Here is a 27,304-nt window from a genome sequence, read left to right on the forward strand (position 1 = left end):
TTAAATGAAGACAACACAACAAAACAAGAAATGCTTTAGCTTAAGACTAACACACCTTGAAATAATTGGTTACATCTTGGCTTTAGAGGTAAGTGATTAATTAATGTATTTATTATGGAAAAGTTCTTAGGACAACTGAAATTATTTCAACATTAAGAAAATGTTTTATCCTCGGACACTCTTAAGAGCCAAGAAAGGACACATGATAGGAGTTCTTGTTATAAATGTTATCTCATCACACTAACACTGAGGAGGTTATGGAGCAGCTTTTCCCTGAGATGAGGAGAAGACCATTTTTTGAAGCACTGCTGTCAAATGTGACACTGCTGTATTTTACAAGAACTATTTATGTGTTTGTTATTCCCTGTGGAGGGTTGACCCTGACCAGCAGCCAACACCCCACACAGCCACTCGCTCACTCCTCCCCACTCAGTACCCAGAGGACAAGGAGAGAAAATAGGCAGAACAAGAGTGAATTCAAACATCTGCAGATCCAAAACATGGCACATACTGGCCACTATGAGGAAAGTTCACTCCATTGCAGCCAGATCCAGTAGAATCCAGGTCAAGAAACACCTTATTCAGTGATTAAACCACTCTCCTGTGTGAAAGATGTATTTTCTTACCCTCTCAGGTTGAAACTGAAGCTATATTGCCCACTTCTCTGATGAGTGCTCTAAATGCTGAACTGCTTGATTTGAACTTTCATGTCTGCAGAGGTCTCATTGAGTTTGTAACATCACACTGAAACTTTCACAGCTAATACCTTAGAGATAATGGCATTAGCATTTCAAACTCTAGCCACACAAGGACTTAGAAGTGTAAAATTATTTAATCTTGATTTACAGCCTAGAGCACTCTTATGGACAATTCCTACATTGCATGCTTTCTGCTTAAGTAGCCTGCATACCTGTGTGACCAACTGTACTTATGAGATACAGGAATATATTACAGATAAATGACATTTCATGCACTTCAGTTAGAAAGTTTTTCCATTTTTAAGATGTTCCCAAGGGTTGTAGAAGTTGTGGTGTTAGAGAACTTTAACTGTTTTGAAATAGGAGATATATTTTAGGAATACATAGTAGAGACAGAGGGCTAGCCTTAGAACCACTTGAGAAGAAGTTTCACAAGACAAAATTCAACTTAAAAATCACACAATTCTCCAGACACTTTCTTGAAGGATGCCTTACATTGTATAATTGTATGTGTGCACTTAACTCACTTTGAAATCCAGCCTGGTAAGTTCCTTAATACCAGTAGCTGTCTTGAAATGTTGTTCTAGAATATAATTCCTTCTACAATTAAAACCCGCTGAACGCTTTACTTTTGGATGTTGCTTTGGAATTTGTTTGTTTGTTTATTTGTTTTTGATCTGAGAAGGAGACTCTGCCTTTGTATATCTCACTCAAAGTCACATCTTTCTCTCTTTCATGATCTTGATGGCTATTCTTTGAGATTTCACCATTTTTCCATTATCTTGTAATGCTGGATATCAGTGCAGAAGCAGGTATAATACTGTGAATTAGAGGTAAGGTAGTATAATCTGTGTTACCACAGTACCACACTGATTTGCGTAACTAAACCCCAATTCTATTTTTTTTAGCCACAGCATTATCTTCAGGATCTTATAATTATTACGCCAGTAATTGCATCCCATGATGGACTCCAATATCCCTTAAGAGCTGAGTTCTTAGTTCTTGAAAGTTTAAATTTATGTGTGTATTTTACTGCATATTTCTTTGTCTATGTCCAGTTTACTGACTAACCTAGATCAGACTGCATTGGTAAATTGTCTCCCAATCTTTCTGTCATTTGCAAATATTATTTGTAATGCTTTTGTATTTTTGTTTTTCCAGGTCACTGCTTAATGTTAACTTGTAAAATCTAAGGACAGATCCTTATGGGACACAATAAAAAGACACCAAATCAATTAGAGTTCCTTTACTGCAAGTGTACATTGAAACATACCAGCCAGACTTTAATCTATTTTATGTCTTCAGTACTGATTCTTATCATTCCAGGTTCATAGCCAAAATGTCATGCAAAATTAAGGTAGATGTCCTGTGGAAATTGAATAGCATTGCATTGACTATATTACTCTTGATAACCAAGATTATAAATTCAATTATAAGAGATGATTTGGATAACTAAATTGGAAACACCTAGTTTCCACATGCACATAATAATTGGCAACCCTTACATTCCCTGTTCCCTTAATTTTTTTTGTACACAAATTCCATGTCAGCTGACAAAATAACCTATTATTTTTTCCAAAATGGATATCAGGCTCACAGACTTGTAATTACTCAGGTTAACACACTTATCCTTTTAAATATTGCACAACATTGCCTGTGTTGCAGACCTCTGGCACTTCACAACCTTCAACATATATCAAAAATAGTTTCTAGTAGTTTAGAGGCTCGTCAGCAAGTTCTGTCAGAAGTTATCTGAACACATCCCTTTAAAAATGCCTAACCTTTTGGAGCTGCCACTTGATTTCCTTCTGAGGGACATTTGGGAAGGGACATTACCATTCATCATCACCATGAACACCATCACCATCTTCTGGTATGTATACATTATCTGTTTCTTTCCCAAAATAAAAATGTATTAAAAAATTCTTTCTCTTCTGCAAAATCCCTTCTGGCACTGACCCATCATCATTGTCCCTTTTTTTCTTTCTTTTCCAAAGTTTCTGGCTTCTGAATCTTCTCTCTTACCTTTTGGACTGCAATATCACCAGAAAAATGGCATAATTTCATTATTTTCTGTAAGAGGAAAGATCAAACAAAGAAAGTGGCTGAGAGGGATTACTGGGATGACACTGTTGAGTCAGGGATGAACAAAATGATTCTATGGTTCAGAAGGCGAAAAAGAGAGACTTTATTAAGAGGTAGTGTCTTTTTATAACTAGGATTGTTAAGGTGAAATCTGATTGGTCTCAAAGCAAAAACTTTTCACACTATTGGTGAACTGTGAATAGTACACTTTGAAGGCCCATATTTATAAACAACATGAACAGAAAGAGAGATAATAATTGTTTTCATTCTTCAAGTTTCCCAGGCCTGAAGCCTGGGAGAATTCTCTTTGACTGAATTGAGAATCTCCACAACTGGGAGAGGCAAAGGAAAGTCCAACTTTGCTGCCCAGTGTTAGGATCCATATTTTAGGATCTGCCAAGAGCAACCAACCTGCTGCCCCAAAGCCTTCACCTGTCCCTGAATCCCAGGGCCCCTCCTGCCATCTGCTAATGCTTTTGACTAACTTTGAGTCAACTCCAGTTACAGAGCTCCCTGTGTAGCAGATGGCTGGTGGTGCTGTGTGCTCAGAAGATGGAAAACCTCTAATGGTGTTGCTCAGAAAGATTGCTCAGCCAACATTTGGTGCTTGTGTCATTGTTGTGCCTTTAGTTGTGCTTGCAGTTGGGTTTTGCATTGAAGGAGCAATGGTATTTTTTTTCTCAAGGATGGTAAGCACAGCATTTTTCTCAGGGCAGTGTCTATTCCAAGTGTCATGTTCTGACATAACTCTATGAGAAAAGAAAGGAAAATGCTCATTTGTGGTTAAAAAAATGACTTCACAGTACCCCACTGGTAAGAGACAAAACCAGCTTGTCTGTCTCTTGGTCTGTATACATACATGAATATACAGAAGTGCTTCAGATGTTTTTCATTGACATTGTGTTTTATGTTCATCAACCTCTGTCAATATGAATACCCACTCAGAATGAAACATTGCTTGGAGGGGGGGGGAATGCCAGTGCTGGAGACGTGGTGTCGGCCTCTTCCTCGGCATGTCCCTGTCCATGTCTGCATGTCTGCTTCTGTCAGCCTGTCCCCACGGAGCCACGGGGCTGCCCTGTCCCTGGCAGCCTCCCTGGGCACAGGGCCCCTGTGGGCCTCCCAGTGCAGGCAGCTGTGAAAGGAGAGGGCTAGAAGGGCTGGGGGGGCAGATGGGGTGGGGTAAGAAGTCTGGCCTGGCAGCAAGAGCAGAGAGGAGCCCCCTGGGTACAGATGGTGTCAAGAGGAGTGAGGGGGTGGGGGGGGGAGAAAAAGCCCCTGTTGATCCACTCAAATTGTCAAGAAAAAAATAGTTTGCAGAAATCTCAAGAAATGTTAAGAAAACCAGAAAGTTTTCTGCCTTTGAATTATCTTCAGGTTTGTTAAATTAACATTGCAGGCATCATGTCAGATGAGCAGCAGTGCTTGTGAGACTGCATTTATCAAGTGCTAACAAGAGGATGAAGGAAAATTGAAATGCCATTACAATCTTATTTTTTGTTAAAAGTGAAGTACTAAATTTTGCACTAATTCATTCAGACAGATGATATTCTGACAGAACTGACATCTATAACAAAATGTGACTAAAGTGGATGGAATTCAGGAAGTGATGTTTCATCTTTTTTTTTTTCCTAGCACTGTGATGTCACTGTAATAGATAATTCAGATTTGGATTTCTTTTTTCTTAAATCCATTTATCTTTGATCATCAATACTTTTTGTTATAGGCAGACACATACTTACAAAAATAGCAAAATCATTACCTTCTTAGATTGTAAGAAAAATGAAGCAATTAGTCTGATTAATATTGCCAAGGAAAACTGTCCCGTCTAACCTCTATTCCAAGGAAATGTGTGTGATAACATTTTAAAGTATGATGTTGTTAACAGCCTTTTCTGTCTCAGGTTGGATTTTTTCATTGGAAATGCAAACATTATTATAGATGCTGCTGAGACTTAACAGGAAATTGAGTGCTGTGGGGGGAACTCCTGCAAGTCACTTTCCTATAAACCTTCAGTTACAGCTCTCTTTGGGTTGTAGGGTTGACGGCAAGGCTGGTAGTGAGTGTTCCAACAAAGTATTGCAGAGCTTTTTCAGGTGTCATTTGTACTCTTGATTGTTTACTGGTTATTGAGATAAACTCCAATCTTTGGCTGAGAAGTGCTGTGTGAAAATCATCACACCAGGGTTTTAGTCCAGATAAAAGCTCTGCCATTCCTGAGCTTTTCTTTAGATGTTAGAATGAGGCTTCTCTAATGCTCACTGAGTGGAAGTGGTTACAAGGAAAGCATCAACCACAACTATTTTAGGAAGCGGTACAGGGCAAAAAGCTGCCAGACCACAGCAATACTTCAGAGGTCAGTTAAGGCTTACATGAAGAGAGGTCATTCTCCCTGAGCAGGTGTACTTGGAGTGTGCTACCAAACTTGGTCCAGCACCGCTGAGAACCTAGCTGCTACTCAGTTGTCTTTCTGAGAGTGATTATTTTCCCCCCACAACTGAAAAAATCTTAGTGAACAAAAAGGATAATCACATACAGTTCCTTTGGCTGCAAACTGGTATGCAATAGATTATTTCATAAGATTCCTGTATGTTAATTTGGTATATAAAGTTTGCCTGTTTTTCCTTTTTTTATAATTGCAGTAAAGTGTCAGGCAATGCATTAAAAGTACTATCTTCAAATACCATTTTTAAATAAGAAGTTAAATTTACCCCTAGCAGAGTCTAGTGATTCACATTTTTTAAATCAGATCCTATTTTGTTTCCTCTCTAATATCTTCATTTTGTTTTTAGCATATCTTATTAGTTTTGATATGCCCACTTTGTTAGCTAAGGAAGATGCAATAAGAAAGTTTGGAAATACTGTCATTCTATACTGTGAGAATTCTCAGAGGCATTGTATAAGCCTGAAACCCTCATTTTTTCAGCAGTCATTTGCTTGAGCCTTTGTTTTTGAAAAAAAAAATCAGTAAGTATTCCTACTGATAAATTTAGTCCAGATAAATTTAGACTTCTTTTAAAGGGGGACCCTGGAAATATATGTTTTCTATTTAATAAGAGCTTGAAATTTCTCAGAAAGCACTAACCTAAGATTAAGACAGAAAAACTATTTAAGTAAAAATGGAAATCCTTATGCAAAAAGCCAGTAGTCATCAGCCTTTATTATTGTTATAGAGTAAAGCCTTTTCACAGAATATTCAGAGTTGGAAGGCATCCACAAGGATTGTGTCCAGCTCTTAAGTGAATGACCCATACAGGTGTCAGAAAAATGAACACATTTCATTTTTAGATATATCTTGATGAAGTGAAAGATATATCTTTCACTTCAGCTGACCTTTAGCAGACTTCAAAAGCTTTTTTACAGGGCCATTTGTCTTTTTTTGATTCTTTGGTAATCTTGTCTTGGCTCTTTTGCTCATAAATAAGATATATTTGATGGTTTTCCAGAGTTCAGTAACAATTTCTGGGTATTTCTTATATTGTTAGATTTTACACTCTGTACACTGAGGGTTCTTTTAGTTAATCTCAAAAGTTAATTGGTTTATCTCTTATATTCTCAAAAGCCTATGAGTGGGTTTTGTCAACTATGCCTTTGTGCTTTAAAACATGGCCCTGCTGTACTGCTGTATCTGCTGGAAATACAGTCCCCTTGCATCTGTACAGGCAACAGGCACCCAAGGAATAGATAGAGTTGGAACCAAGAGAGGCAAAAGTTAGAAGATAAGTGCTGCTGATATTTATTAAAATCTCCAAACTTACACAACCTTCATCTTTTGGCCTCCCTCTGCATCAAGTTGCAACAGCATTTTTTAAACCGTCAGAAATATTAGCCCCAACTCCTTTTGTTTCAGATTCAATAAGTTAAATCTGCATCCTCAAAACAGTAGTTTTTTTTGTCCTCACTCTGTCATTTAACATGCTTTCCAACAGCTTATAAATAGTCAGGTTATCAAAGCTGAAAATTGAGGTCTGCCTAACTCATCTACTTCTCATAGTATGTTAATATGCATAACCATATGCTTTTCTGATTATATCGAAACCTGGACAGATGTATTGGATAAGATTGTAGTTCATTTGGAAATACCATAGCGATGTGAGATATGTTTTTGAGGAAAAGCTAATCTTAGACACAAGATCTTGTACTAATAAAATATGAAACCAAATTGTTGTTATGTAGGAGGGAGGACTGGAGGAAAGTCTAACAAATGTACTTTAAGCTAATACAAATTCCATAATTTTGAAGTTTGTTGTTGTCAACGATTTTGTTGGAAAGGGCTTGCTCATTGTTGTGCCAGTAATTCCTGTCATCAGGCTGACATTTCAAGAGCAGCCTTCTGCATTTGTATTCCCCTTCCCAGACACATCAAAAGCACCTTCACACCCTCCCCTCAGCCCCACACCTGGGAATGGGGGACAGTGACAGTGGGAGAGAGGTCATTGTGTTACTCAGATAGTCAGCCCAAACAGCCTTTGGGGGCATCCTTTGCTCTCCATGTGGGAGAGCAACAGCTTGGAATGAGTTGTAATGCATTGCTCATGGAATTGGTTCATGTTCCATACGTGAAGGGGTTTGTTATCTCCTTATCTGGGTAAACTGAATCCATGAAGGAAATAGGTTAAAATCTGTGACAACAATCTGTGTATGGTTTTAGACTGACAGTCTTTTCTCTATCCCTTCCCCACTGATGTTTTATCTGCGCAATCAGGAAGTCTTGAGCTGGATGTTGATGATACCAAAGGAAATGAACAGTGGCAAATTTCAATATTACCTTCTGAGGCTCAAACACTCTCAAAGGAGACAGAGAAAAATTTGCATTCAGACCATATTTTAAACAAAAACACTGATCACTATTTTTTGAACACATAGATGGCGAAAACATGCCAGCATTTTAGAAACAGAGAAACACTACTGAAAAGGAAACTGCTTAATGCATTCTGCACCTTCTGAGGGAATCCCTGTCATGTAAGTAGGATCTACCCAGTTTTTGGGCATCTCTGCTCTCTTGTATTGCACACTCACAAATGCCCCAAAATTCCCTATTCCAAGCTTAAGTGGGTTTGTTTCTTTATACAATTACATACAGAAACATCACTCTTTTAATCAAATTTAATCAAAGAGTCTAACAGGAGAATGGTCTTCAAAACAGAGTAAGACAAATCTCATTTCATTAAAGGTGTCCTGTAAAATCACAGTATCATTATCAACTCCTCAAAGGACAAGTGCATGCAAACTGTACAAACAAACTATTCAATTGTGTGAAAAAAAGGAAAACATTTACAATTAATAAAAGGGACATATCAGTACCATCCAAAGTACCATGTGATTTGTATAATTTTAGTTGCATCTTTAGAAGAATCATTATTTTCTTTCCACAATAATAAGGGAAGCATCAGTATTTTCTAGGCTATTTTGATAAAATCTTTGTTCCGTACTAACAGTCATCAAATATAACAAATATTATGGAGGAAACGAGATTATACGAGCCTTCTATAAAACACTAACAGATCTTATTTTAAGTTCCAGAAATGCTTTGTTGGAGAGAGAAAGGGCTTGTGTGAAACCTCAGTGGTATACAGAATTTGCATTGGCCTTTGCACTGCTTAGTTTTTTTTTTCTCTGAGAAGACCTATTTTCCCTCTCCAACTATTTAACATTTTTATGAAACTTTTATGAGCTTGCTGTCATAAAGACCCTTTCTGTTATTCTGTTTTTTTTTTTTTCTTTTAACACTTGGCCAACCTAACACCTCTGCTTAATTTGTGTTACTGAAGGTTACTGGTAATTACTTTAATTTGAAAAGAATGTGTACTTTTTTTTTTTCCCTGAAAAATAAAGAAAAGAAAGGAACAAAGAAAAGCAATTATAAAGTGTCCAGTGTAATAGAAACTGAAAAATTGTTTAATTTTTATCTCACATATGTTTTCTGCCATCACCAATTCACTCCTTTATATTTGGATTAGATACAAGCTGATGATGTTTGGCCTGAAAACATTCTATACATCTGAAAGATTCAGTATCTTCTCACTCATTCTTGCTTACATCTTGTCACAGAACATTATGCTATTTCATACTAGAGACATGTTAGTGATGTGAGGTTATACAATGCCAAAATGGAATTTGTAGTGTCTTGTGCTTTTGGATCAGAGAGAGAGAGAAAGAAATAGGAAAAGCAGAAGGGAGGTGGGGAAGAGAATGAAAAAACGTGACAAATCTTTAAGTAGAAAGATATTCGCCATCTTTGTGGATCCAGCAGTGTCCCATTTGTCCTCTTCTGGTCCTCTTGGTGGTAGGGGTCCCACTAAACATACAGTACATTCAGATATCCATGGGAAGGTGCCAAGCACCTCATCTGAACTGGGGAGTTTTACACTGTCTTTTGCAAAACACTCTGGATCTGTGAAATGCCTAGGAATGAATCTGGGGAGTTCTTCTGGGGTCTTTGATGGTTTATGACCTTTTTTAAACCAAGACACCTGCCTCTCATGTGAATGTCCTGTGTGAATGTGACATTCCCAGAGGCTGGAGGAGTTTTACAGTTGAGTCAGTTTGTATGAGGGAAGACTCTCTGCAGGGTCTGCTTCTTTACTGGCTTGTAGCCTCTGGTAACAGGTGTTCAACCCCTCTGTTCCAGAGGCTTTGCCATCACACACACAAAAACTCTCCTCCTCCCCCTTGGCTGGCAGGCAGAGTGTGCAAACCTGGCCTCAGCAAATGAGCCTGTGGACTATGGCCTGCCTGCCCCAAACCCAACCAGAGCTGATTTTCAGCACAGCTGCTGGGTTTGGCTTCTCTTGTGGACACATTCTTCTCCTTCAGCCTTGTTTACTTCTCCCCAGACCTGAGATAATTGAACAATAATGCTGCCTTTATTATATCTCGAGTTCCCATCAGGTAAGATCACAGTCCAAATTGACCGAATCCAGGAGGCATATTTGGGGTGGGATGGTGGTGACAGTGACAGTGAGAGGGTGGGCTTTGATGGTAGCAGCCTCTTAATACAGTTTGCCCAAAGTCCTTTGGTGGTCTTAATAGTGTTTAAGGCAATTATGATTTTTAAGTCTCTTATATATCCTCATGGTGCCTAGTCAGAGCTTTGGGGATGGATTTTCTGATGCTCCTGGTGGTAGAAGTACATCCGTTGAATGGCTATATATTTTGTTGTCAAAGACAGATTTGTTGCTGTTGAGAAATATGTGGAATACTTTGGTGTGCAGATCAGACCTAGCACATGTTGTCATAAGATCAAGAGGCGTCTATGTCAATCACTTATTCATTCAGTCATGGCAGAAATATTGAACACACTGAAAATCACTCCTTGATGAATACCTTCATCAAAATTCCTGACACACAGGAGGCTGTGCTGTTTCCCAATGCTGGAGCAACCACATGGAATGGTTGAGGAGTCCCCCACAATATTTTTGCCAAGAAGATTACATCTGCAGAGCTGCAGATGTACTTTTCCTGGCTCTGAGATGTGAGATCAGAGACAGCCATGTCAGTGCTGCCCTTTGGCCACTGTCAAGGCCAAAAGCTTTATTTCTTCACTGTCAGCGGGGTGCCAAATCTGAGGCCAGCGGGCCATCCAAATCTGCCTCGCACTCTGCCACCTCACAGCCTGCTTTGGCAGTGGCTGACACAGTGTTCCTAGAGAGCTTGTACACAGCCAGCTGTGCAAGCACGGCTGCCTTTCACTCAGCAGCTGCTGCTCTGTGCATGCACAGCCTCGGCCTCTCTCCTCCATGTCGCACCTGCCACTGCTGCATCTGTGGTCATGCCTCCCCTTGCTCTCCTTCTCCTCCTCATCCTGGCTTCCCCTCCCAATACCCAGGACCTGGTGTGCTGTAGGAGCCTGCCCTGCCATCAGCCTCCCCTGGGAGCAAGGATGGATCAGCTGCCAGGCTGCCACAGCCCCATTCAAGGCCAGCATGGCTGCTCCTGTCCCAGGGCATGGCACCAACACCGGCTCCCCTTGGCCACTTTGCTGCTGCCCAATTTCTATGTGGGCTTTGGCCCTCAGAGGGACCATTTGGGAACAGACAAGGTGGTGGGAGCAAGCAGGGCTTGTCCAGCTTCCCTGGTTCATGCAGGGGCCTGCCGGCATTTTGTGGGCCTTTGACTGAGGGCCACTCCTTGCCCTCAGTGCATTTTACCAGGAACATTTATTTGAGGACAGAGCAGCTGAAGCCATGATGGAATGACATGCCTGGGTTCAGGTTGATTTGAGCTGGGAACAGAAGGGTGCTGGGACCTTCTGGATGACAGTACAACTTGTGAGTACCCAGAAACCATTCCTCGGGATCTATCTTAAGCTCTGGATGTAGAGGAAGCAAAACTCCAAATTCTGCAATGTTTGGGAAAAAACCCCAACATATTAATCTTTCTCCATGATTTGTCTTTTTTTTTTTTTTTTTTTTTTTTTGGTATTTCTTAGCCCAGCAAAAGGTCCTTCTGTTTTCCCTCCTTCGAGGATTTTTACAGGCCTGTGTAGCAGCACTGCCCTCATCTCCTCAAGGATGCTTTAAGAACTGCATCAGGGATGCTGCAGGGGCCTCCTGCCAATCCTAAGGCCTCCCCATTAGGGCCTGGAGCACAGGAGGTGACTGAGAGCATTCCTGACTATGGTCATGGGTGGGGTATGGGAGGACTCAACCTGTCTAAGGTGTCATCCCTGGAGTGCAGCCTCGCAGAGCTGCACAGGTGCAGAGCTGCATGCAGTATCTATCTCACTGTCTTTTGTGTTCAGGCTTGTCCCTTTCTCCTACTTGCATTTGGCCATTTTTTTCTAGCTCTCAAGACTGCCCTTCCAGAGTTCATTCTTTTATATTACCTCTGTGGGAGCTGTGTAAAGTGAACTACTAATTTGTTCTTTACTTGTGATAATTCAGCTTTTACATTATTTTCCTGTACTAGCTCTGCCTCTATTCCCAACATTAAATCACCTTTTCATATGCAGATACTACAATAGCCTTTGGGAAAAGGTATTTCAAATGTTTCACCATTCAGCAACAGACATGACATTTAACGCTGTGTAACTCAAACATTTATATTGTGTCAATCCTTGCAGTTATGAACTCAATTGGAAATGCTGGTATGAGTATCCCTTCTCAGCTTTATAACTGAGAGTACCTTTCACACTCAGGATTTGAATTTGCTTTTTGTTTTGAATTTATTTCACATAATGTTATGAAATTATATTCATTTTCATCAAAACCTTTAATAGACATGTACACCAAGGCAATCACTATTTTTCTTAAACATATTTAATTTAAGCCACAATTATTTCTAAAATGACATCATATTCTTCTGAATAATAAGCCTACAGTATTCAGGGATTTGATAAAGCATACATCAAAAAGTTTATCTTCTGGTTTGTAAAAAACTGCAGGAGTCTATTCCAATTAGATAACATAGTTTCTCTTGTGATGGATAAAACAGGATTAGGTATCGTTTTTTAGACAAAAGACTAAGATTTATTAGCTATATATTATTCCAGAAGCAATATAATTCACATCTAGAGCTGTGACTCACATAAACAGAATGTATCACTGTCTAACAATTGTATCTAAGCTAAAATTGCCTTAAAGATAATGAACTTTGAACTCTGGGGTCGTAGTTCAGTAGCTTTTTGGACTTTTTTTTTCAATATGTGTGTTAACAGCCAGTGAAGAAAAAAATTTAATAGTTCATTTGTCTCTCTTAAAACTTAATAAACATCTGAAATGAAATTTCGCTTCAGTGGGAATAGGTCCAAACACTAACTTCTCATTCATAAGAAAATGAGAATAAAATACTCCTCAAAAAATGGCCTAATTTCTAACATCCTTTCCAGATACCTCCTGAAGTCATTGATAGTGTAGGTTATTGGGAAGTGGTCATAGTATTGCTGACTCTTTATGGAGCATTTAATGACATTTGGCCTTCTAAGTGCCAGGCCATTAAAACATATAGTTTGTGAGTATCTTGTGTCACTAAAATAAAATAACCATCTTTAACTCTCAAAATTATAAGGAACGGTCTGAAACTGATTGCTATGTATCCTCATGATCAGAAAGCAGAAAAATGAAATATGTAGAAATATGATTTAAAATTTTCATTAATTTCATTATGTTCAAACCCTCATGGTAGGGTACGTGTATGCATGATTTTTGATTGCTCAAGATTTTAAATCTTGTGCTTGAATGTGAGCTAACCTAACTGAAAAACTGTCAAAAGATGAGCAGAACTGCAGATATGCTTCTTTCCTTCTTCTTGAAATTTCTGCTCATATTAAAAAAAAAAAGGGGAATATTGTTCTAATACTTTGATGTCACTCTTGGGTACCTTGCTGTAACTACTTTTGGAAACGATTTTACAAAGTGTAGTATTCACAGAAAGCTTAAACCAAAAAGAGTTTATTATAGGAGTTGAAGATTTATTCTTATGTTTACTTTCCCCAGACTAATCAAGAAACACACACAAAAAAGTGTGAGATTTTTTCTACCAATGTCAACCAAGAAAACCAACCAACAGTTAATGCTAGGAATTACTAGATTAATTTTAATATTTTCTGAAGAAAGCTGGAAGCCCCTTGCTGATAAGTCGTGAACAGAAAGATGAAGTTCAGCAAGAAAATTTGTTACAAGTAGTGTGTGTCAGCTAGGTTTGGAGCTGAAATAACTTCATTAGAATATAAACCTCTCAAACTCCTTGATAGATACATAATAAATAATCACTGGGTGTATGCTTTGAATACATTTAGGGAAAAAACGGCATGATAGCACAATTTGGCATTTGTCTTATTAGGGAAGTGTCATTTAGCATTAGTAGTCTCATTACTTCAGGCTGACTTCACCTGTGGCTGTACTTCTGACAAGAATATCAAGTAGTTGTTCAAGATAGTGCACCTGCTGCTTTCAGGATGAAGGCTTAAATATAAGCACTTTACTGAGTGGCAGAATTGTACCTTTTTCTGTATCTTCTTTGCCGAGGTAACACATGACTGTGGTGAGCTATTGGCAAAATGTTCTCACTTTGTAATTAATGACCAGAAGTAACCTAGCATTTAATGAAATTATGTGAGTTTTCTTATTTGAAATGTAATCTCATTTCTCTAATTATGTTAGGCATAGTGTATTGTTTAATGGATGTAATAATAATTCAGCATTTCAGGTTTGTTTTTGGTGTTTTTTTGTTTTTTTTTTTTTTTTTTTTTTTTTAATCCCTTGTACTCAATTTTGGTTAGGAAAAAATAGGAAATGAAAAAAAAAACAGTCTGGCCTTAACAGCTCACTTTCTGGATTTCTAGAAGGGCCTGAAGAAAACAGGCTGTAAGCACAGATGGCTGAGATCTGTAGTGTACTAAAGATGATTCAGTTCATTCATTTAACACATCCTTCTGGCCTTTGTAAGGCTAGAGTGCAGTTGCTTGGAAAGAATCCAGAAAACTTTCCTAAGCTTAAATGAAGGCAGAGTGCTTACAGTGTAGTTTCAATTTCTAATAATGAGTTTTCTTCTTCATAGCTAAAAGATGGTAAGGCCTCCATCCAATGCAAAGTCCTTTTGACAATGTCAAAGAAGAACCTAGGGAAATGTAAGGGAAACACTGACTTCCAGAGCACCATGGGTTGGTCTGGAAGGCAAGATGATGGTGGTAAGGAGGACTTTGATACTGATGCATGGTAGCAGGCTAAAAGCAACTTTAGAACTGAGGAGATGTGTAGTTGGACGCAGTCTGAGGGGTAGGAAGAAGTAACCCATCCTGCTGGTCTTCAGGAGAGGGGAAAACCTCTAGTGAGTAACCTTGATGTTCAACCTGTATTAAACTGTCCTTAGGGGCCAATGTTTGCAGGACTTGATTCTCTCTTCAGAGCCACTGTACCTAGAGAAATTGAAATAGACACTTCAGCATTCTTTATAAAGCAAGTTTTGGGTTGTTTCTTCCTCTATAAACAGCTTAGAATGAAGGAAGTGGTAGAGGTTTTCCTTTTAAGTTTTTCCTTTGCAGTTTGACTGAGATTTTAGGTAGAGTGAAGTTTGTAATTTTGATGTTTTCTCCACTGTTTTGTCCTGACTGGTAACAGAATCAGAGCCCACATCCACACATAATTTTACTTGTTGTAAAATACCCAGTACTTTAGGGTTTGTGAAGGACTCTCATAGGCTACCTTCTTTGAAGTTGTCCCTTAAAAATACCTGAGGTGAAATTTACTGAGCAAAGGAAGTTTTCTCAACATAATTTTCTATCTGAATTCTGAAAAGAAATTATGTGGTAAAGGGCTTTAGGTAGCAAAGTCAACATTAGATGTAGAGAGTTCACTGAAAAAGATAAAAACAAATCCTACTTGGAATAACTTATAACTGGTAAAATGTAGCCCCTCCTGACATCAGTGGGATAGTCTTGAAAAAGATATTTCGGGGAAACATGGAAGTGTTGGATCCTTGCCTTTTTCCCAGTGACAAAGAAGTCTGGCAGAGGCTGCATGGTGTCAGTTTGATGGCCCGGGAAGCTGTGTGCCAGCAGGGCTGCTTTCTATGAGCACAACATTTATGTTTGGGATAGAACACAATAACATGCACTGACTGTAGATCAATTTCTACAACTTTTCTGGTTTTTTTGTCTGTCTGGTACCTTCAGGGAATAAATATGGACTTTGACTTTTATTTGTAACTCTCCCAATTGAAAGTGTGGACAAACTGATGTGAGTGGTTGAATTATTAGAGCTTAGAAAGTGACTACTTGTAATTTCAGATTCATTAGCTGATTCTGTATGTGCTCCCAACTTGCTACTAATGTACTAGCTTAAATCTGGTGGCTGAAGTTTTTTAGTTTGTAATCAACTAACAGAATACACATGATTATTTCATATGGTACTTGTAACAAATACATTAAAAGTAGAGAACTCCATTTTTTCCTTATTTACTGACCCTACTCAAAGATGCTTCTGTGGCATAGGGAGGCATACCATATTATAGGAGAGAAAACTGATGCTCTTTCTGCCTAATTTTTTTTCTGTTCAGTGGTCCCAAACTTTCCTGTCTTTTCAGACTTGTATTTGACAACTGTATAGTTACTATCTTATCTCATAATATCATTAGTTTTTACAAATTACTTATTGCAAGATATCAGGGACTAACTTGACAATCAGATCATGTCCTTGCTCTGCTCTTCCCAAATAATTTGCAGCAGCGAAGATTTTAAAAAGTTATTACTTGCTGGTATGTCATACAGTCCTCTTGTTCTCATCTTATTTTCTCTGCCAAAAGGTAGTTAATTAGTTGAGTAAAAGAGATGTCTTGTAGCGAATCAATACTGAACAATGAAACAGATTTCATACCTCCAGCAAGGTATTTACAAGCTTGGGAGAGGTGAAAAAAACAGATCATAACCTTAAGAGAGGAAAGAAGAGGACAAAAAATAGTTTCTCACTTGTTAATTTGAAAAGGGGAACTTTCTTGCAATATGACTTGCCTCTGCAAGTAGCACCCTGCAGTGAAACTGGAATTTGTGGTTTTCTTATTTGGTGCATTACCTTTGTTGTGTGCTTGAAGGGTATATGGGAGTTTTTGTGTGTTCACTTTTGATCCTGGTTGTGGTTGCCATGGTTTAGAGCAATAAATGCAGCAAATAAACCCCTAGTGGTGAGCTACAGGTGACCTCACCTGAAGAGATTACTCTTGTTCCCTACCTTTTGTCATTTTAAGTGCATTGGAGCATTTTTCCAGGCAGAGTTATCTTCTGGGGGTTTTGTTGGTTTTGTAGGTGTTTCTCTAAACGTGCCTTAAAATGTAGTTGGTATTTCCTAATGACACTTAAAGCAGAGCAAGAAAGAAGAATCTCAGTCTTTCTCTTCAGCATTATGGTCTTCAAGATTTTTTTTAAAATGGTGATTAGCCTATATTTCAAGGAAATGTTCTGTTCAGCTCAAATATGAATGATTCATATTTCCTTATGTTATTGCTCAAATAAATCAATGGCTGATTTCATTCAAAGATAGAGATTATGTGGGACACATCGCTTTGTTTTTAAGCCTCCTGAAAACACAACACACTGTTATATGGCTTGGGAAGACCCACACAAATATTCTATGCATCCCTTAAGAAAACAGTCTCCAGGATTCTCATAAGCACCTCACTGCTGAGCTGTTTCTGCTCCATTTCATAAATGAAAAACAAATGGTTCTCTTCATAAAGAGAATGGGGACAAATTTGCCAAACAGCTGTAATAAAAAAAAAAGAACATAAACCTTTTAGATGGAGCTCATGGGTTCTACTCCCCACACTACTAAAGTGTTAATACAACAAAAAAGTGCTAGTTTCAATATAGCTGTGGCACAAAGATAATACTTACCAGCTCACAGGAACAATTTAGGAAGTTGAATTTTTGTTAGTTTTTCTTTTGTATGTCTCTGTTGATCAAGACAGCATCTCTGATTTTAACTACAGCGTCTTAATGTTTTTATTAAGATATTTAAGGCATGTAATGCAATGAGTGAGAATGATTACCACTATATGTAAATCTCAGCAGCATCTTAAGATATGTGGATCCCTCTCAGAAATGGCCTTATCTTGAATTTTCTCAGTGGTGAAGCAAAGCTTCCTTTGGCACTGAAAGAAAAGTGTTATAAAAACTCTCTTGGTAAAATTACAGTCATGATAGGTTTAGAATTCACCTTTAAACTGCTCTACAAAGTCTGAATGAAGCATATAAGCAAAATATGTGTTCTTTTGATTAGGGTACAAGTAGAACAGACCATTAAAAAGGTTAAAAAACGGCAAGGGCTGTTTGAGCCCCAATTGTAGGGCTCAAAGTATGTTACTGTCTCACCTAGTTTTGGGTAGAGGTCAGAAAGGAAATCACAATAATAATTATTTTGCCTTTCACAGCTGATCCTGGTAGCAAAAGGCAGTTTCAGATAAGATTAGATCTTTTATTCAGTGGCTCTTTCAAAGGAAGAAAGGTCTTAGCCTGGGGCCCTGATGTAACTCTTCACTGACTACAATCAGGAAGAGATTACAGGTTTCTCCTCTCAGCTGTCTGAGTGTGGATTGAAATGGATGTACCCACCAAGCTGGTACAGATGGCTGTGTTCTTGGCTGTTGCACAGAATTAATTGGTGTTTTCTATTCCATATATGCCCTTATATTGTCCATACCTCGGTAACTGGGTGCATTGAGCAATCTATGTAGCATATGTTACACGTTCTTTTTCTCTCTGATCTTTTTCCCTGGAGGGGAAAGATGTGCAGCACGTTGTCTTGCTCTGGGAGCATGGCAAACAGATTTTAAGAGGACCTCCAGGGTCACCAAGTCTCATCTCTGGCTGTTGCAGAAACCTACTTTACATAATGCTCTTGTGAGCTGAGCAAGCTCCAGTCAAACATCAGAATTCTTTGTGCTGCTGCTGGACTGGGACAGCTGTTATGCTACTTTCATATAAGGATTGGAAATCTTTCCTTTGGAGCTGCATATTTTCTGCCTTGTTTTTTCCCTATTCCATCTTGTGTTCATGTTGCTCTTGATCTTAATGAGCTTTTTCCCTTCTAGACTCTCTGTCACACTTACTGAATTTATAGACATCAATCTTTCTCTTAGCATATGTTTTGGTAGGCTTCTGTACTGTTAGTATGGGTTTGACTATGTTTGAGACAATTGTTATTTTATCAAAATTAAAGCTGAGAAAAATCATTCCAAAAGGATTTAATTTTTCATTTCTTGCAACCATTAACTTGAACTACTGCAGAAATAGTGCTTTACTGATGTATAACAAAGCCCTTCCTTAAAGTTTGGGTAGGAAACTTGCTATATGTTTTTTTTAATATGCACTGCCTAAACATCTAATAGGATTCAGTTTAGTCTCCTGTCCCTCCTTAGATAAGACTTTAAGAATAACCTTACTGATTTCAAAGGAATCTCTGCTGAAAAAAGTCCCACATGAAATTGGGAAATATATCATTCTGAAGCATAAAGTTCTTGCTAATGGCAAGTTAGGAGTGAGGTTGTCCTACCTCATTCTGGGACTTGAGGCAAGTCATCAAAGCAGCAAGGCTCAAACTGTACTGCCTTGGAGCAAGTCCCTTGGTGACTGCAGGTCCTGGCCTATAAATACCTGGAAATGCCTCCATCTGTGTCATTCTCAGCACATGACAAGGCCACAGTGTTTATCCAAGTACAGGGCTGTGGGATTGGGCTTCTTGTGGTGAATTCCCACCAGGCACAGATCTTCTCCTCCCCATACCCAGGCAGGACTGCTGCACTGGAGTACCTCTGGCTCACAGAAAAAAAAAAGCAGAATTGACCTGATTGCTGAATATGATGTTGAGTCACAGGCTAGAAAACAGGTCATTCTTCCACGCTTCAAATTTATGAGAAACTGGAGCAGCTCAGTGCAAAGGGTTGGGGAACTTCAGCTTTGTGTTTGACACTAGACCTGTCAGGTTTGTCTGCAACTTAGTATGACAATGACTGTCATAGTGTGTCTGCATGGTGCTGATCTGTGGCAAATGATCCATGTTTTTGGAAAAATGTACATATTTCTACTGGGTTTATACAGAGTGCCTGAACTGTTTCTTGCTGCATTTCCTTTCTGATGGCTATACTTTTGAGGACTTTTAATTTTTTTTTTTTTTTTGTGAAGAAATTTCAGCTTATTCAGAAGTCCTCCTCTTTGCAATTTGCCATTTCAAACAGTTGCTGAAAACAGAGAAGTGAGACCTCTTCAATCATCCCTTGCTTGAAAAGGTCTGGGTCTAGAAGTGATCAGAATATCTGAAATTACTCCCTCATTAAGTGAAAGAAACATTATGGATATGGATAGCATTAAATTAATGATTCTCTTTTTGAATAATTTCTTGTTACAGTTAATAGATATGGGGTTTTTTTAATCCATCTCTTCCTCTTATGTGATGGGTGTTCATCATGAGTCCTGTGCTCATGTCAGGCAGAAAATATTACAAAAAAAACTTGGGGTTTCACCTGTTTCCATAGCAGAAGGCACTCTAAGTTTTGTAAAACTGTTGTTTTGGCTTGCTGAATGTATAAATAGAAGTGAATTTGAGAATCAGCTTTTATATATACTTTGAACCACACTTCAAATATTTCTGTCTTGGAAAGGGTTATTTCTGAAGTTCTTTCAGTTAGAAAGTCTCCTATTCTAAGAGAGGCATCATCAAGCCTAAATTTTAGCTGTCATGAACATTGCTTGGTCAAATTAGTGTGACTTTGAAAATGTTACCGTGTGTAAAAACACAGCGTATTTTAAATGTGCATCCATCTTTCATTCACTTTTGTGAACATGGACTGCATGTTATACAGACAGCTTGGAAGTAAATCCTTTTTTCCCTTTCCTATTACTGTTTTCCTAAATTAGCTCGGCTGTGGGTTTTGCTGTAGAAATGTTAATAAAACTTCACTCTTACTGTCTGATCTGTCTCCTTTTCTACCTATCCATTCCTTGTTTAATATCCTCTTTACTCTTCGTTGTTAAGTGAACCTAAGAAAAGAAACTTGCAGTCTCCTGTTCTGTTAATACCTACTGATACATGGATATCCTGTTGCTCCACTGAACTCTGAGCAGATTCACTTTGATGGATCTCTTTTGCTCTTCCTTCTGCTAATGTTGCTTGATTTTGGAGGGGGAAACTATCACTTTCCCATCACAGTTCAATTAGTTAAATGCATTATATAATATTTTTTTTTAAATAGGAAATTATGGGGAAAGTGGAATGGAAGCCTTCAAAGAGTTGGCTGCCCAAGAAGGTCTCTGCATTGCTCACTCTGACAAGATCTACAGCAACGCTGGCGAGAAGAGCTTTGATCGCCTGCTGCGCAAGCTGCGAGAGAGGTTACCCAAGGCTAGGGTGGTGGTGTGCTTCTGCGAGGGAATGACAGTCAGGGGGATCCTCATCGCCATGCGGCGCCTGGGCGTGCTCGGGGAGTTCCTGCTCATTGGAAGGTAAGGCTTTCAGCGTGCTTTCTCTGCCTGTCCTCTCCCTCTCATCCTGCAGGCAGGCTTTTGATTTCAGAACTGTTCAGCTTAGGCTACTGGTGATTTCCATATTTAATTTTCGACAGCATGAAAAGAAGTGTCAAGGTGGTAGGGAAGATTCTCAGGAAGGAGATATGAAGATGTATGCCAGCTTGATCAGTGGTGATAGCTTTTCCTGAACTAAATGTTAATTACTAACTCTTTTACATGGATATGTGACATTATTGTTTTTGTGTTTTTGCACACTCTAGAGGGATGTTTCATGGACAGATTTTTTAGACCTGAAGTAGGGAGTGAAGTATTCTGGTTTCAGTATGTGATTTGTGGCATGTGACAAATTTTATGTGTTTAAGTAAGGATGACCCCTCATAATTTGTAACTCCAATTACAAAGTGATTTTGATTTCTGGAACTTATTTCCAGTGTCATGATTACAACCTTGCATTCTCAGTTGTACACTTTACTCTGATCTTTGCTGTTGAAAGCTGAGGCACTTATATTATGCAGGCTAGTTTGGCTTTTAAAATGTCAGACTTGCTGATGGCTAAATGAGTATATATGTGTGTTTTTATATAACCAGAGTAACAGTGCAGATGTGTGTTGGACAGAAAATGGCTGTTTTTATCAAAATGAGAATGGTTGCTTTGCTCTACTAGAGTTTATCTTTGTAGGTATTCTCTGAAATATGGTGTGTGTATAGTTCCATCACATATGTTATTCACCATTCCATATTTATGACAATTCTTATTTTGAGGCTTCTTTGACTTTCGCCTTGATTTCTGCAATGTCTTTGTCCATTTTTCTGTCTTGAACATTGCTCAAATGATGAGGATGCATATTTTCTGTCTTCCATGTTTGGTTGATAATGTCTGCTTTAATCCTTCTATTTACTCTCTGTTTCTTTATTTGTAATTTTAACATTCACTGAAGGAATATTTAAATTATTTTTTTCAAGTCCTTTGTCATTTGTTTCCCTGTCTACCTAGCTTCTGCTGTCATTTGATCCTGACTTCTTTTTGTCCCATTCTTTCCCTAAAGTCTTTGTGTCTGCGTTTGTGACTGAGATCCTCTCCTTTTTCTCTCTGCTGTGGTATTGTCTTCCCCTGACTGTATTGCTCCTCAAAACCCACAGTTATGATTTCTACAAGTCAGATACCTACTCTGGCCTAAGGAATAGACTAAAAGCATTAAGTCACTCTCATAAATTTTTTGTTGCAGTCCTTGTTTGCTATCTATTTGAAGCTGAGGTTCTAGAATATCTCTAGAAGATTGTGAAGGTAAGATGTAGCACATTTGGACAACCATCAGCACTAAAATGAAACAAAGAGTAAGGGTGTATTGAAAATTATATGTTCCAGATTGTGCATGTGTGCTTCAAGTGCATCATTTAGTTTGCATCAGTTGAAATGAAAAATGGAAGGCTTTGGGAGTGACACATTTTATGTACAGGTTTTCAGTGAATAGAAGAAACTGAATATAATAAAATTAGTCTGAGTGACAGCATCCCTGGTCTTTTAGTAAACATCCTGAAGCTTTGGGCAACACTGTGCTTTCTTCATGTATTGCCACTGCAGCAATGTCTCATTGTTCACTGATTTTGGTGCTCCCTCTTGATGCTGATCATACTGAGAACCAAATAAATTAAACATCCTACATTAAGCCACAAACCTTGGTTTCCTATTAGGCCACTCAATCCCCTCCTCTGTGAATATGTGGAATATTTAAGCTTTAAATTTTGACTTTGAGCCCTTATCAAACATAACACTGGTCCATAAATTTTAGTTGTTTTTCTTAGAATTTGTCCAACAGTGTAGTTCTGAGCTTTTTTTTTTTTTTTTTTTTTTTTTTTTTTTTTGTCAGAAATGCCCACCTATTAAATGGAATTTCTTTGGAAATCACAATGTATTTTTCAGGTAGATTGTCACATACCCTTCCTTCATGCTGGTAGTTGAGTATGGGAGACTCCTTTTTAGGGCTGAGTGGGTTCTGTCAGTTGTAAAACAGGCTGGTTATTGCTTTGCATAGTCTGGATTGTGCATATCAGCTGGTTGAAATAAAAAAAGTATTATGGAGCTTGCACATGTTCTTATGTGCTTGCAGAACTAAAAGAAAAGAAATTTTCTTTGAATTGTCCTAATTAAGTGATTTTAAAAAATGGCAAATTAGCGAACTTGTGAATAAGTAAGTTGCAGTAGAACTGCAGTGCTATGAATTTGGTCATCTATATACAAACAGGAACCAAGGCACACATTAACGTTACTTTGATGTGCTATTCAGTCTTTTTTATTCAAGTACCCAGCTAAGCAAAAAACTAAGAGCCTTTTAAGAACATGCTTTTAATTGAGGGAAGTGGAAGTGAATGTGAAATCAAGATTTTTTTTTTTTTCAATAATAAGCTAAACAAAGTCTTTAGTTTACCCACAGGTTTATTATCAGCTGCATTTTATCAACCCCATACTCTGCTCTGACTCACTGTAAAGAGGGAGCCTTTGCAAAGGAACACCTGGCTAAATAGTTCTACTCCTGCTACATCTTCAATATTGCTATTTGTCAAAGCAGACAGGAACAGCTTAGCTTAACTAAATTCATGCTATCAGAAAGAGAGCTGGGACCTAAATTTGACTTCAGTTTAGTCCTAAGTTCAGTGTCCTTTACTACTGGAAGTGGGAGTCTGTAATTTTAGTGAGAAGGGAATTCCTCTTTCTGAATCTGAAGGGAGCTGGAATTAAGACAGTACAATAGATGAGGTTACAATCCTGCCTGAGGCAGAATGGCAGATATTCTGAAATCAATACTGTAGAAATGTAGCAGAGAATGAGTGAGAAAATTTATTAAACTAAGAATTGATGATGACAAATTTTAAAAGGGACTGTTAATGAAAGGGAAAGAAGGCAAAACTTGGTTATGGCTTTTTGTATAAAAAGAAATAATAGAATTGGAGTAAGTAAAGGCAAAAATTATGCAAAAAATTTACTCTTAAGGGAGTTCAGGTGATAGCTCTTTTAGCAGAAATTAGTTTTGATGTGAAGAGATTATGTAGGAAGATGCTCAACCTCATGTATCTAATCATGTTTATGCAGGCCACTGGGTTTTATATTACTTTATAAGCATCAATTAGATTTTCTGAGAATTTTGCAAGATTATTGAGTCTCCTATATATCCCCTGAGATCATGCATCAAGAAAAGGCATGTAACAGACTTTTCAGTATCTGTATGGATAATGCAAAGCAGATGAAAAAACAACGAAATAACCAGCTTTAGGAGATGCTCTGAGGTCATTGGAGAAGAGAAATTTTTAGATGAATAGTTGGAAATTAAAATGCTCTTTCACGATTTGTTCTCCAACTCCTACACTCAATGGTTTGTGTAAAAGTATGAGGAACTTTACAAAGGAAGGGTTATATTAGTGCAAATGCTGTTTTTCAGTACAGTCCTTTGTAAAGGATAGGTACTGCTTTACTTCTGTAGGCTTTCTGATGCTTTGCAGTCCCCATTAATGCTGCTGTATAGGCTGTTGTAGAACTATAAATTTTAAGTGTCAGTAGAGTGGTCTCTCAAAGTTTGAATGCTTAGCAGTGAAGTTGTGGTTGGATTCTTTGCTGTCAACCCATTTTGAAGGGCAAGTCTGTTCTTTCTATGTATCTAATAAAACTCAATCAGCATAGGATGATGGAACTTTCAGAATACCTACTGTGGCGAATTTTTTTCTGACGGCTCCCCCTTCAGAAGCCAATATAAATAGTGGTTTTGGCATTTAAATTCACACTTTCTTAAATATTGACAAGGCATTATCTCTGTAAAGTCCTATTACCTGATATTTCTGGATAGATGGAACTTGACTGCGTCCAAGTGCAAGAGTAAACAACTTGTTGGTGAGTTGACAGAGAAATGTGACCTGATGTGGTCAATCCCTGGGCATCAGGGATGTGGAAGGATTTTGGCAGATGCTTAGGGCAGATATCACCTTCCAAGGCCTGGGATTTTATGGCAGAACACACATGTAATCCCACTGAATTGGTACAGCATTTGACAGAGGAATGCTTTGCCTACCCCAATGAGACCCCTCGGTTCCTTAGCACTGAGACTATTGAGCCTTTTTCAGCTCCATCACAGCAGAGGAAGGAGAGTCTCCGCACTTGAGGACACCATGGCTAAGGCAGGCACCCAAATCCTATGCACAATAATCATCCCAGCTGTCAAAAAGTGGTAGCAGAGATTGACAGGTCCATAACATCATTTAGTGAGGGAGGAGGAAGAATCTGGTCAGGGAGCTGCCTTTCTGCAAGGAAGCAGGAGAAGGAAGTGACCGAAGTTTCTCTCTGTTTGAATCTATTATAATTGACAAGAAATTGTTTTAATTTGCCCCAAGTTGAGTCTCTTGCCTTTAATGGTAATCTCCCTTTCTGTATTTTGATTTTTTTTATTTTGATCTGTAATTCTGATTTTTTTCTCTCTGTTTTCTACCTTGGTTCTGTTCAGTAGGGTAGCTGGCAAGTGGCTGGGTGAGCATTTGGCTGCTCACCAAGGTTACAGATGACATAGCTTGCACTGCAAAAAGCACGATGTCATGTATTTCTCTTTCAGTCAGTTCTGGCATTACAAATAACTTAAGAGAATCACAAATACCTCCTCACATATGTGGCTAAGAAGACTGCCTGCTTCTTGCTCCCTGAAGAGTCCCTGGTGCCAGTGGCTCATACATTGCTTATAAAATGACTGAGAATATTTTACTGTTGGTGGAATATTCTTCATAAGGGAGATGACCATGAAAGGATACGACTGTCCTTTTAAGTTTGACTAGCTAAAAGAAAGATGTTGCACTCCACTCTCCAATGCACCATGTCGTCGTCACATGGGCTGCCCCATATTTATGAAAAATCAATGACAAATGTCCACATTTTCCCAAAGCTGCTGAAATGTTTTGTAGGGCCAATGTGTTTAATTCCATTGAGAAAAAAAATTTCTATTTTTAGGTACTTAAGAGATTACGAAGAAATCAGTAAGAAGCAACAATATGTCGGCAATGAGGGGAACAACCTTGCCTTGTGCTAGTACAGATTTTCTAGGATGGCTTTGGGCCTTATAAAACTGACAAAAATAGTTGGTAGAGTGTTGCTCATGATACTGTTTTATGCCAACCTGTTATGAATGGGAATGTGTTAAGAAAACTGGTAGTAATCCAGCACTGCCAAATGTATATGATTGAACCCAAACCATTCATATTCCATGTACTGTTCTTTGAGAGGGCAGTCTGAGTGGTAAAACTCAGTGGTTTGAAAGTACAAAGTAAAGATGACAAGACAATTGGCATGCTGAAAATAAAAATAGTAATTTAATACCCAAAGGTTTACTTTCCATGCATTTTGCTGCAGAAAGAGGACTGTTTTTTCTTCCTGGTACCTCCATGACCAAAGATGTTTAGAATGACTACTTTTAATGTTCCTGTTGTTGTTGACACTCTAAGTTAATAGAAGACTGTGTTAAATAAATGTTTAGATATACTCAGAGGTTTGGTTGGGTTTGGATTCAAATTCCTGGATTAAAATTGAGATAGATTCTGTGAAATGCTGAAATAAGTCATTATCATTTTTCAAATCCTTTCAGAGTATAACATGAAGTTGACATTTAAGCAAAGTATTGTCAATTAACATAGTCCCACCTGGCAACATCCGGCCATTTCTTGAACATTATCAAGGTTTGTAATGGGATACACTGCTAACTTTAAATTCTGAAACCTCAGAACATATCCCTAGAAAATTTTATACCTTGTTCATGGTTCATTTAGTAGTTGCAGTCTATCACTTGTTTACTATGACAAGAATTTATAATCTGTGTGGATGAAAACAGAATTACATGATGCAAGAAGACTGAGCAAGCATATTTTGTTTACCCTCTAAACTACAATAACATCAATCCACGTTAAAATGGGATTGCTTATTAAGTGCCAATTAAATAGCAGTATGTTTGAGCAGAACTGCATTTTGAGTCTTAATAAAAAAAAGCAATGCTCACCTTTACAGAGACAAGAAAATAGAAGAAGGATACATATTTTTTATGGTAAGTGGGATTTATATATTGCAGTGGGCAATTTTTTAAAATATGGGTGTGTTCTTTTGTCTTTTCACTTCTGACTTCTATGCGACGTGAGTTAAACTAGATTTTGTATGTAATTAAATTTCTTTCATATGGGCATCCAGAATTAGTTTTAAAAACATGTATTAACACTTGCCTATTTCTTTTATGCATTCAGTGCTTTAAATGAGGATGAAATATACAGAAGTTGTAGATGAGATACTGGTCTTTTGTAAATGATTATTAAAATACCAATTTATAAGTTAAGACATTTTAATAAAGTAAATATTTAGTCAGTTTTTTAAAGTGATGAAAGCTTGCTGGCTTGGCAAACAGGACTTGAAAACAGGTTTTGAAGCAATATACACTGTTTAAGGGTAGCAATTAATGTACCTTTTCCATAAATGAGAGAAACTAAAGGACTAGTGCTTTTTTGCTTCTGAAGATGTAATGCAATTGATTATCAAAGCAAAGGAATACTGTTTTTT

General features: G+C 38.1%; 1 protein-coding gene across 3 annotated transcripts in view; it reads left to right on the forward strand.

Moving 5' to 3' along the window:
* GRM1 (glutamate metabotropic receptor 1) overlaps window positions 1-27,304 on the forward strand; it is a 178,201-nt gene that overhangs the window by 15,405 nt on the left and 135,492 nt on the right. For all 3 annotated transcript variants that reach the window (XM_041423471.1, XM_041423472.1, XM_041423473.1), the window contains exon 2: window positions 20,463-20,712. In XM_041423471.1, the coding sequence (XP_041279405.1) occupies window positions 20,463-20,712 (250 nt within the window). The remainder of the gene's footprint in view (window positions 1-20,462; window positions 20,713-27,304) is intronic.

The sequence above is a fragment of the Onychostruthus taczanowskii genome, unplaced genomic scaffold (assembly GCF_017590055.1).
Source record: "Onychostruthus taczanowskii isolate IOZ18803 unplaced genomic scaffold, ASM1759005v1 scaffold78, whole genome shotgun sequence".
NCBI classification, from domain to species: Eukaryota; Metazoa; Chordata; class Aves; order Passeriformes; family Passeridae; genus Onychostruthus; species Onychostruthus taczanowskii.